Below are 12,259 nucleotides of genomic sequence, written 5' to 3' on the forward strand. Positions count from 1 at the left end.
AATATAATAAGTTAATAACTCGTTTTAGGTAGCTGGGCGGCCACCTATAACATTGCGTATAGAAATTTGTTAGTGGGTCAATTTCCTCCCTTTCTGCTTTTGGACTGACATTAGCTCTCTCTTTCTCGTGTTTGTAGACTATCAACTACTCTGACTACTCTGTCATCAGAGTGAGTTATCCCAATCACACTGCATTAAGGATGGCAATGAGAAAACCTATGCAGGAGCAGGACCAGAGCGAGACAGGTTAGGATCGAAGTGGGTTGGGGAGCATTTAATCATTTTTGTTAGTGGCCCCAACATTAATAACATAGGGAAGAAACAGAAAAGAAAAGAATGATCACGACAGTGCTAACTGCTATGAGAGAAACAGGCACATGTTTTAGGGATTGTATGTGGGTAAATTTTTAGGGAGGAGAATGAACTCCAATAAAGATTTCGACGAGGAACAAATAGTGATGGGTCCCGGCTAGCCTTACAAACACCTTGTTCGGCTATGACCGACCCAATGTTATCCAAGGAAACTCCAATGGTTAAGTCAGTAAACTAATGAAAGAATAGGAGAAATGAAAGTATATTTCCTGGAAATCAAATATAAGCCAACCAACTCAACCTATGGAAGAGTAGTATAAATTTACAAAAGGACTAGATGCATCAAGTTTGGCATCCTGTTTTGAAATTACATTTTCTTTTTACTATTACACTTTACATCATGAGAGTGCCTTTGGCAAGCCCAGAAAGATCCAAATTTTAGGCTTTTTGAGCTAAAATCACCGTTCTTTACTGAGATACTCTCGACAAACTAGTGACTCCATGTTTTTTCGGACATATCATAGTGGGGTTTTAAAAAAAAAAATTAAAATCCCCGAGATATTATCAATGCCGATTATGCCATATGAAATATATGGGACTAGCAAATTAACTAGCAAGCAATGGCAAAAGAGTGTGAATGATCAATGATGCCGTATCTTCAAGTTTACGATAACATACAAATACTATGTAACAGTTTCAAACTGAGTATCCAAGGAGAAATTAAAGAAAAGGTCGAGAATATATTTCAAGAAGTGGGTGGTCACTTGTTAAAGGTAGCCACAAAACTGATTGGGCCTTTTCCAGTTACAGCAGCTTGGATTCCAAAGATGAGGAAAGCCACCATAGCAAGGCGAGCATGCTTGATCTCTGCCAATTGAAGCCTTTCCTTTTCATCAGGGTCTTTGGCCAAGCCAAGGGGATCGAAGAATTTGCCACCAGGATATAACCTTTTCTCCACATCAAGTTCGGCATTCCTTTGGAATTCAATGTATCCAATTACTATCACCTCAATCCATATCAATGTGGTCAATGAGAATGGAAGTGAAAAGCCCAAGTAGGATGCTCCTTCCACTAGCTCTACCTGAAAACAGTCCATGACTTTGCAGCTTCAAGTTCATGGTTTTTTTTTTTTATGGGTGACCATGACTAGGCCAAAGGTTAAAAAAACAAAAAAGTATATATTGGAACATGCATTTTTAATAATCATTAACATGACTGGGTAATAAAAATGGTATCAATGGATTTGAAAAATGATATTACTTTAATCACAACAAACTATATCAATAATTAATATTACTCTTCTACCGGGAAAAAAATAAAATAAAATTGTTTCTTATTATCATTGTCGAAGTCACAATATCATTGTCTTCATTATCGTCATCAACAACAAAGACCATAAGTTTTGGGTGGATATACAATGAGACACGATGACCAATAGGTGTGCTTGATATTTTAGGTTCTATATATTCAGCTTACCATCTCATTGGATGACATATTCAAGTTTTCAAGCTCCAAGTTCCAACCGAGTGCCATATATAAAAAATATATATATAAATAAAAACCATCATGCGAGGAAATTAAGGATTTATTTCCCCCCTATAAAATAAATTTGCTATAGTTTTTGTTTTGGTTTTTTTTTAAGAGTCTCTGCTTATTACTTAATCGGGCCAATCGGCAAATCCCAATTCCACTATAAATCTCAAAGTACTTGCGACATGTGAGTCATTTGACATTTTCTACCTACATGCTACATTATAGATAAATTGCTTTACCACATTTTATAAATTCTAGCTGCATTATACCTAAAATGTTAGAACTAATAAGTAAAAGATGCATACAAAGACAAAGAAATGTAAACCAAAAAACGTAGGCCACAAACCGCAGTTCTCTAATCACCATACCATTCTAATAAGTGGCTAACTACTACTCAATTCCAAATTATGTGCCCAAATCCAAACCAATTGTTAGAATATGATTAACCAATAGGCCAAGTGCCCAAAGTCAAGAACTGCCTTGGTTCATATTATTGTTTTTACAATTTTTTAAAAATAATTCAATATTTACAATGGGGACGAGGATTTGAATCCTAAATATCATGAAAATACCAAAAAATGTCAACTTGTTGAACTACAAAACTCTTAATACTCTTGTTCTTATTCTCTTACCTCTTCTTTTATACTTCTATATTAGTATTTACCAAAAATATATATTGTTGTTAACCAATCTTTTCGTAGAGTGTATATGTGTGTGGAGGGATTTCATTGAGGAAAAATAAATTGTTTATAAAACAGTAGGCTTATTTATTTCTATCTTTTTATCAAAAGAAGAAGAAGAAGAAGAAGAAGCTATCAATACTCAATAGTCATCTTTAAGAATATTCCAGAAAATATACCATCAACTATACAATTTCACAAGCAACACTCTTTTTTTTTAATTAGTCACAAGCATGAAGCAACACCTTAATTCAAAATAAATTTAAAATGTGCATTGCACTATCCAAATTAGGACGTTGACTGCAGAAAATTTTAAAATTTATAGTGTACATTGTTAATATCCTTATAGTTGAATAACGATACACTCTTATTAATTTAGAAACTAATTTATACAATAATAGGTACGTCATGAATGGATTTTGAACTAAAAGTTTTGATGGTAATAGGTACATTATAAATTAATTTTGAATTATAAATTGGATGGTTGAGCAATTGAGTTTTCCTAATCTTTAAAATAAAACACTTAGAGCATCCACATTGGCATTGTAAATGCCAATGCCAAGCCCATTTTACCATTTTCACCCAAAAAAGTGGCTTCATCCGGACTTCTAAAATGCTACAATTGTAAAAAAATTTACAATGTTGCTACAGTGCCATTCTACATGTAGAATGGCACTGTAGCACTATTGTATACATTTTTTAATCACTTTTATTCTCTCTCTCCTCTGTCTTCTCTTTCTTTTTTCTAAGGGGCTGAGATGTCTTCTTTCCTTCTCAACTCTCTCTTTCTGTTTTCTCATCTACCCTCTCTCACTCTCTGACTCGCTGTTGGCCGAAGCAAGGTTCGACGAAGGCGTGGCAGTGATGGTGTTTGCTGATCGATGATGGCATTTCTCATAGCGGTGATGGCGCGGGTTTCAAATCGGTGATAGCATATTTTTGACGGTTTGGGTTTCAAATCGGCGGCGTGGGATCGGTAGCTTGTGGAGATCGGTGAGTCGGTGTGGTGGGTTTAAAGTGATTTCCTTGATCGTGGGTTTGAAGTAGTTTTTTCTCTTGGTGTGTTTCTGGCAATTTCTTGTGTTTCTTGGCAATTTTTTGGCAATTTTCTCGATCGATGATGGTGATTTTTGGCAATTTTTTGTGTTTCTTTTCCTCTTGGTGGTTGTTTCTTGTAGTTGTTGTTGGTGGTGAGTTTAATTGTGGTGGTGGTTGCTAGTTGGAGGTGTGGTGGTGGCAAGGTGGGTTTCTGGGTTTTTCTTTTTTGGAACAGGGTTTCTGGGTTTTTCTGAGAGTACATTTTGTTGGTTATATATTTTAATGTGTAAATATATTATTTTAATGAGTAGAGTAGGAAAATAAAAAGTTGGGATGGTAGGAGTATTATAAAATTTATTGTATAATTGATAAAGTAGCTTTTTGAAATGGTAAAATAGGATGAGATAAAGTATTATTTTTTATTAGTAGCAATAAATTTAGAAATGGTGAATTGTGAGTGTTAGACATATTTTGTCCACCATGTTTCGTCGTTTACTCACAATCAACTAAATCAACAAGATGTAAAATACTCAAATTTGGTTGAAAATGAGTGTTTTGTTAGTAATTAATGCATATAAGGTTAACTTCAATAAAAAAAAAATAAAAAAACACTCAATAAAATTAGAAAAAAAAAAAAGTGTTCTAAAGGTTTGAAAAAAAGAATAAGAATGCGTTACATAATACATATACATACCTTTCCAGCATCTTGCCATGCAACACCAGTGAGAGCTTCGACAGCAAGTGCACCAAGTACACCTAACATAGCCCATCTCCCATGAATAAGCTCACACTCCCTAAACCTCTGCAACCCAAACACCTCCGCGTACGGCTGAAACGGCGTCGGATTCACCTCCGGGTTCTCAAACCTCGACACACCTATCACGTCCCCAGCCACATTCTTCGCCAAGTTCTGGTCCAGCGAGTCAAAATCGAATTGCAAGTACTCCGCCGGTTTTCCAAACCCGAACGGGTCGAACCCCCGGTCCCCTATCATGGTCCCGTCTAGCCAATCTGGCGGTTCTGCCCCCGGGAACCAAACCGGCCTGTCCAAATTGACAGTCTTTTTGGGAGCAGGTGGTGGAGACTTTTTTTTGGAGCCCCCGAAGCCGAACCGGGCTTGGATTCTTCCGGAGTTTTTGGTCGGGTTTATGATTCGGGTTCCAAAGAAGTGTGACGCGGCAGCTGACGTTGTTGTGAAGAATGTGGTGGCCATGGTTTTCTGGGATTGAGTGAGTCAGTGAGGTGTGAGTGTGAATGTACGTACAAAGCCGAGGAATATGGTTTATATAGTGAAGGGTGTGGACGTTTGGGCCTTATCCATCTTTTTGCCTTATCTGCTGGAGTGGTGGGCGAGGCTGAATGGTTTTATGGCTACTTTACCTTTGTTTGTGGGGTCGTTCCAAAATGTATTTATGGAAAAAGTCCAAACAATACCTATAGTTTTACTTACATAGTTACATTTGTGCCCCCAGACTTTTCTTTTCTTTTTTTTTTTTCTTTTTTTTTTGGGGTAAGTTTCCCTTCCCTGTATTAGAGGTTAATGTCATTTTAAGCGTGTAAAGAAGTTATCATTGAGAATAAGTACTGATTTTCCCCCACTTCTTTTTATATATCACTCATTTCATATTTTAAAATTTAGATGTAGATTATAGACATCAATACACTAACAAACACAGATTGTGAAAATAAAAATGTTTTTCTTTTCTTCTTTATAAATAATTTTAATGATCAACACAATTTCCATTTTCAACACATTTTACATTTATTGGTAACTTCATACCACATTTACCCTTTGTTATGAATTTCTTTTACTCTTTTTGCTAAATCAAGAAAAGAATAAGATTAACTAAGCAAATATGTTCAACAATGTAGCTAATATGCAGCTGATAAAGCATTGAATAGCCTAACTTTATTGAGAATTAGGATCATCTTTGTTTCAAGTGAAAAAAAAGGTTCCATTTGACGATTAAGATTTTATTCATTGTATTTAAGATGACGTATTTTGCCAAATGCCATGTAACTAAATTGGCACCTTCTAGTTCCCATACGCAAAGTGCTTGGAGGTTTAAGGTGAAAGGGTTCGAGTAGAGATGTCAATTCGGGTTAGCGTGTCGGGTTCGTGTCGTGTCGAGGTAGGAGTATTCGACTAAATGGCTCAACTCTAACCCGACTCATTTAATAATCGTGTCATGATCCTTCAACCCTAACCCGACCTGTTAATAAGGCGGGTTAACCTGACCCAACTCATTTGACACACTTAATAAACGAGTCGTGTTGGATTGACACGAATGTAACACAACTCATTTCAACTTACATAATATTAAATATAACATCCATCTAGAAATTATTTTTTCTACATCCCAAAAGCAGTGCATACACTTCAAGACTTCAACCCACATTCAAAATAATATAGTTCAACAAAAATATAACATTCATCTAGAAATAAATTCTTTACACTCTAAAAGAAGTGCATACACTTCAACCCAAATTCAAAATAACATAGTTTAACAAAAATGAAATAACATAGTTCAACAAAAATATAATATCCTTAGAACTCGTCAAATGCTAAGTATTAATATTAAAAGAATTGGAGCAAACAGTAAACTAATCCTAACTATGACTACGATTATCATTCATAGATTCTTTGTTGATGTCCAAATTCATAACATCTTCCACAAGCTCATCCAATTTCATTTGTACAAGTTCTATGCCAAATATATATATATATATATATATATATATATATATATATATATATATATATATATAAAAGTATTAGTAGTTACAAGATATGATCATGCCTCAATAGTTTTAAAAGCAATACCCATCAGATATAGTTTATAAACTATCTCAATAAACCCACTTGCAAGATATGCAAACGATATCCAACACTAATACGAACACCAAAAAAAACACACGGCACAAGACAAAAGCTACAACCGTGGCCTTTATTAACAATTAATATATCTCATATATTAATAACGGCATATGGGTTCAAAGTTTATAGAACAAAAACATTATGTAGAAAAAATTACTACAAAATTTTGAAATACCAAGAAAACGGTTTTTTTTTTTTATAAAAAAATTCTAAAACTCACTAAACACATGAGAGAGAGAGAGAGAGAGAGAGAGAGAGAGAGCAATAACCGGTTTGAGACTTTGAGTTTGAGAATTGGACATGAGTTTATAAGATAGTAGAGTGAGTAGTATAGCTGAAATAAAAAATAAAAAAAATTAAATATTTTTAAGAAGGTTTAGAGATTTATGATTTGTAGGGTTTGGAAATCTAGGATTTGTAAGTTTCAATTTTCAATTATATCCCTTATAAGTTTTTGCAATTACTCAGTTTTCCTTTAAAAAAATATATGTTGGATAGATATTTGACAAATTTAAAATAAATGAATATTTATTTGTAATACGAGTTAAACAGGTTGTGTTAAGTAGATCATTTCGAGTTGACACAAATAAATTGGCGTGTTAAACGTGTTTATTGCGGGTTACGTGGGTTGACCCGCTTATGACACGTTTCTTATAGTGTCAATTTCAGGTCGACCCATTTATGACCCAAATCCATTAAGGTCCAACCCTAACCCGCAAAAACCTGTGTCAGGTTCGCGTCGTGTTTGTGGATTGGGTCAAACATTGACACTCCTAAATTCGAGTTACAGAATTAACAACATATTATAATTATTTCTAAAAAAACATCGTATTTTATATATTATGCCAATTTTTAATGACATAAATAACACTAAATACACTTTTTTAGATTGTAAAATATTTATAATATAAATCATTGGAACACATCTATTTTCAAATAAAGAGGTTTTGGTATACAACCGTAAATGTTCACTCTGAAGGCCCATTTTCGTAGCTTATGGGCCACAATGTTTCTAGATCAATTAACCCAGCGTTTCAATAACAACAACAGACGGCAGTGCTTCCTTCTTGACACGACTCAAGAGTAAGGGGGGGCCATCTTATTGCGTCTAAAAACGGCGTGTCGTAATGTAATGACACCTAACTCCACTACAACAAACCACAACCAATTGACAAAAAAGCCAGATAGCAATTACTACTCTTTCTCTTTCTTCAGTCTTTCACACTCAAAAGGAAAGAGGAAAAAAACACAATAGTCAACCTCAAGATTCCCCACAAGGATGCCACGTGTCACTTGATGGTACATCTCACAAATATCTTCTTGGCATCTTTCTACCACTCTCTCTCTCTCTTCTGCCTTACTTTTTGTCTTTGATTGCTAGTCTTACCTTCTTTGGCTTTCCCTTCTCTTCCATCCAAGAGGTACGCTCAATTTCTGTAAAAATATTTTGATTGTTAATTTTTATGCATATGGTGGTGAAGATTATTGTTTGCTCATCTGGGTATTCTTGTTTCAACATGTTTTTTAAATTTTTCCTGAACATATTCTAAAACTTCCGTGCAAATCAAACGGTTATGATATTTGTTCTTTAGAGCTCTGTTATCTGTGTATACAAAGTTATGAACTTTAGACTCAGTCTGGAAGCTGAGTAATAATAATAATAATATAAGTTTCAATCTTATGTTTTTGGATGATTTTTGGCTTTATACAGTTGTACTGTTGTACAACTGCGAGCCAATCCTTGTAACTTAGCTGGTTGGCATCGCTTAGTAGCTTAACTGGTTCGCATCATTTAGTATTGACATCCCGGGTTTAAATCCTCCCACCCCAACTTCTACTGAATTATCCAAAGAAAAAAAAAAAAACCAGCAACAAAGCTTTTGTTCCAAAAAGTTTGTGGTTGTCTATGAATAATTGTTCTTTTTTAATCTTAGGTTAAAAACAAAAGTTTCACCTTACTACTTTGTTGTACTCAAAATTATTGTTCTTAACTGCTTATGACTTATTTTAAGCTGATCATGTGCAACATAGTCGCTTTTATGAAACAAATATTGAAATTCATGTTCTAATAGATTACCAAGTTGTTCCAAAAGCTTAAACTGTTAAAAAATAGTCAATACATGGGATTTTTAATTTTTCAAATGGGAGATAGAGTGAAGATAAGGTTTGAACTCAGGACCATCCACTTTGATATTATGGTAAATTACCAATTACCCTAAAAATATAAGCTATTAGGAAATGATGAATTTAATTGTTTAACCATAATTCTAAGATGTGCCACCAAACAGAGCTTAAGATGTGTAGTAAAACGTGACAAAGCATTATTGTTGATTTACTGGTAAACCCTTTTGCTGAAATAATTGCTTATTTAGAGTTTACGAATATTGTTATTTGTGCATAAAAAGTCTTACAGACAAATAGATGTGATAGAACAATTACACTCATTGATGGTGTGTACTGTAATTTAAATATAATTGTAGCAAAATTTAAACCATTTCCCTTGCTTAATCTGCAAGTTAGGTAATGGTGTACTGCATAGATTGTTATCGACTTTAATTGAATCATGTTGTGGCAGGAATCTTGACATTAACAATGAAGATTGCCAAGGGCAAAGTGTCGACGAGGAAGGACAAAAAGGAAGTATCACTGCCAGTTGAGGAGAGGTACTTCTGTTAGCATTAGATTTTGTATGCAGTCAATGTTTTTCTTTTAAATAACTTCATTATTCTAAGTGCAAATTTTTGTCTAATTTTGCAGTATAAGCTTTAAGTCTTTAAGTTCAATTGTTGATTAGGAAGTATTAAAAACATCCTTGTTTCATTTAAGAACCGGGTGTGGTGTTTTTTTAGTGAATCCTAGTGTCATACTGTCATGTATATGTATCCCTTTTTCAGAAAGGTTGGAAAGCGAAAGGCAGCACTTAAGGCTGATAAGAGTCGCTCGAAATGGACCAAGAAAGCAAAATTGGGCAAAAAGGACCCTGACAAACCAAAACGGCCTCCTAGTGCCTTCTTTGTTTTTCTGTAAGTCTCTCCTGATCTCTCCAATGGTTTTGTTATTGTTTCTAAAGACTCACAAAAAATATACTATGGAATCTCTGTAGAGAAGAGTTCAGAAAGACTTACAAGGAAGAGCATCCCAATGTGAAGGCTGTTTCAGCTGTAAGCAATTTACCTAATAGTATGTGTCCATTCTATTTTAAAGTATTGTTACTAATCTAGTTACTGGATACTGTAATTGAAGGTGGGAAAAGCTGGGGGAGAGAAGTGGAAATCCTTGACTAAAGCAGTAAGTACTAGATTGTTTTTGTTGGAAAGTACTTAAACTGGTCAAAATGAATTGAGGACCATAAGTTGTGCAACCACCTCCTAAGCTGGTTACTTTTAACTTTGAAAACCTATGGATTCTGTTTGTAAAGGTGCTGCATTAACCTTGCACTGTTGCTTCCACTGGATCTGGCTTTGCACCAAGCACATGTTCGATGACTTTGGAACTTTGATGGCGTGGCCCAGCCAATGCCAGTCTGGTGTAGACTACAGGTGCCCTAAGCATTTGGTATTGCTTAGGGCCTGAAGAAAGGACTGAATGGTGGAATTTGACATATGCATCTCTTGATTGATGTGGCAAGTTGGAAATTTAGCACATATATGAATTAGTTGATATAACTAGTTATGCAAAGGGTATATTAAATTTGTTAGTGCTGTAAGTTCTATTCTCCATTTTTCAGCTTGATTCGTGGCTACAGAACTGTAGATACTGTCTGCATTTCTCAACTGATTTTTAAGTGGACTGGATTTTGGCAGGAGAAAGCCCCATATGAATCTAAAGCGGCACAAAGGAAGGTAGATTACGAGAAGCTTATAAAAGCATACAACAAAAAACAGGTGAATTGTTTGGTCTTTCTCTTTTGGTAGAATGAAATGTCTCATCCTTTGTGGCTTTCTTTAGTCTCTTGTCTCAATCTTCAACTTAGGAAAGCGTGGTTGATGACGAAGATGAAGAGTCTGACAGGTCAAATTCTGTAGTGAATGATGAAGATGATGAGGAAACTGGGGAGGTAATCTCTCTAAGCTATGGATCCATGCATTGTCAGTTGCATATATAGCGTGTTGTTCAAGTCTTGCATGTGCAGTGGTTTTCGTCTAATAGTAAAATAATTCTTCTCATCTTCATAATTTATAATCATCACCTTAAATTTTTGCTGTTTAATTAGACATAGAATCTTCACCTTAAAGTCATTAATTTACTTGGGAACAAAAGCTGTCCAATTTTTAAGGTATCTTGAACCTTGATGCGCAATGCTGTAGATTTTGCTCAGAGTCCCACAAAATGGAACATGTTTGTTTAACCTTTTCAAAAATAAATAAATAAATAAATTACTGTAAAATGTTTCAATGTCATCAATTATTCTAGATGAGACCTTGCTCTGGAACTCATTGTTCTTCCTATTGTTTACCAAATTATTACCGCTGCCCTATGTACCCTTTTTGGGGGGGGGGGGGGGGGGGGGGGGGCTGTGCTTGCCTAGCCCCACTTTCCCTTAAAATTGCCTCAAGTTTTAAGAATTATCAAATAATTAGCTCTACTGAAATATAAGGCAATCACCTTCTGCCTGTGTGGAGGCTTATGAACTTGTGAACTTCTTTGGCCCATTATTGGCAAACAAATGCATTTGGTGTGTAGTAGCACATAACACACACACACACACACACACACACACACATATTGATTATGTCATACCTAATGCCTGTATATTCTCCTTCCATTTCTTCTTGTTTATGTTTTCATTTGATTTTGTATTGGTGGCTCTTACTTATGTAAAGGGTGAAGAAGATGATGATGAGGACGATGACTGAATCAGGCATGCTTTGGAGTTCCAATGCACAAGTTCTGGACTTTGTGCGATTGTACATTTGGTCTATGTTATATTTGGTTGGTTTTCCTGAAATTGAGATTGCAGCTCTTACAAGCTGCTAAGTAGTATATGTTACTTGGAAGTTTGTTTCCATTACTAAGTACTAACGATAAGTGGTTCTTGTATTGTATCCATGTTCGTCATCTGTTTCTTATATCTGGTAGTTATAATTTGTCATAGCTTATATATATGTTAAAGCTATGAAATGATTACGACTTTACAAGAGCTCAATAACTTTCAAGATCCTTTTTCAAAAAAATGTATTTATATATATATATATTAAAAATGTTTTCCTAATTTTAAATTTAAGCAGGCCTGAGCCAGTGAAATCAAAGCTCATCGCCACATGAATCTAACTTTCTTTTCATTGTTCACTATTTTCAACCATTTTATTTGTAAAAAATGGTTTTAGCTGCTAGAGAATTACGTGAACAGCATGCATCTCTTGATGAATGCGTTTGGATAGGAGGCTGCGTCCACGTCTGGCCAGTTTTTTTTTTTTTTTTTTTTTTTTTCCACGCGCATGTGTCACTGTTCATTGGCCATGAACAGTGATTTTAGGCCAATGAACAGTACTTTTTGGGATGAACAGTAATTTTTACACATTAAAAAATTATTTTTGTACAGTATTTTCAGTTTTCAGTTTTCAGTTTTCAGCAATAAGTTCTATCCAAACGGACTCGATATGTAGGTTATTTTAATGTCAGAGTAACGTTCAGATTAAAATTGAATAGAGTTCCAATTTTGTTCAACTTAATCAAGCATAACACAACGAGTGCATCATCATTTTATTGGAGTGGTTTGTCTTGCACAAGCACAGAACTCAAAGCACAAATGGATAGATTCTTATGTACTAGAATAGAAAACTATTGCATATTTCATGTACTACCATTGAAGAAATGC

General features: G+C 34.8%; 2 protein-coding genes across 2 annotated transcripts; one reads left to right on the plus strand and one right to left on the minus strand.

The window, feature by feature from the left end:
* Positions 1-946: 946 nt before the first annotated feature.
* On the minus strand, positions 947-4,899 carry LOC142640367 (chlorophyll a-b binding protein CP29.3, chloroplastic). The gene is made up of 2 exons (XM_075814426.1): positions 4,258-4,899; positions 947-1,393 (listed from the first exon to the last, which is right to left on the minus strand). The coding sequence occupies exons 1-2, from the start codon at positions 4,774-4,776 to the stop codon at positions 1,073-1,075; spliced, it is 840 nt and encodes a 279-aa protein (XP_075670541.1). The 5' UTR covers positions 4,777-4,899; the 3' UTR covers positions 947-1,072.
* A 2,786-nt stretch (positions 4,900-7,685) lies between these two features.
* Positions 7,686-11,512, plus strand: LOC142639297 (HMG1/2-like protein). The gene is made up of 8 exons (XM_075813499.1): positions 7,686-7,862; positions 9,017-9,104; positions 9,336-9,464; positions 9,545-9,602; positions 9,685-9,729; positions 10,245-10,325; positions 10,415-10,498; positions 11,265-11,512. Exons 2-8 carry the CDS (start codon positions 9,034-9,036, stop codon positions 11,295-11,297), a joined length of 501 nt encoding a protein of 166 aa, XP_075669614.1. The 5' UTR covers positions 7,686-7,862; positions 9,017-9,033; the 3' UTR covers positions 11,298-11,512.
* Positions 11,513-12,259: the final 747 nt, after the last annotated feature.

This window comes from Castanea sativa, chromosome 6 (genome assembly GCF_040712315.1).
Source record: "Castanea sativa cultivar Marrone di Chiusa Pesio chromosome 6, ASM4071231v1".
Classification (NCBI taxonomy): domain Eukaryota; kingdom Viridiplantae; phylum Streptophyta; class Magnoliopsida; order Fagales; family Fagaceae; genus Castanea; species Castanea sativa.

What these genes read in the sequence shown, in the direction of transcription:
- LOC142640367 (XM_075814426.1), bottom strand. Translation starts at nt 4,776, where the DNA reads ATGGCCACCACATTCTTCACAACAACGTCAGCTGCCGCGTCACACTTC. An exon ending in CATGGCAAGATGCTGGAAAG is followed by an intron (nt 1,394 to 4,257) that starts GTATGTATATGT and finishes GACTGTTTTCAG; the next exon opens with GTAGAGCTAGTGGAAGGAGC.
- LOC142639297 (XM_075813499.1), top strand. Translation starts at nt 9,034, where the DNA reads ATGAAGATTGCCAAGGGCAAAGTGTCGACGAGGAAGGACAAAAAGGAA. An exon ending in GGAAATCCTTGACTAAAGCA is followed by an intron (nt 9,730 to 10,244) that starts GTAAGTACTAGA and finishes GGATTTTGGCAG; the next exon opens with GAGAAAGCCCCATATGAATC. An exon ending in AAGCATACAACAAAAAACAG is followed by an intron (nt 10,326 to 10,414) that starts GTGAATTGTTTG and finishes TCTTCAACTTAG; the next exon opens with GAAAGCGTGGTTGATGACGA.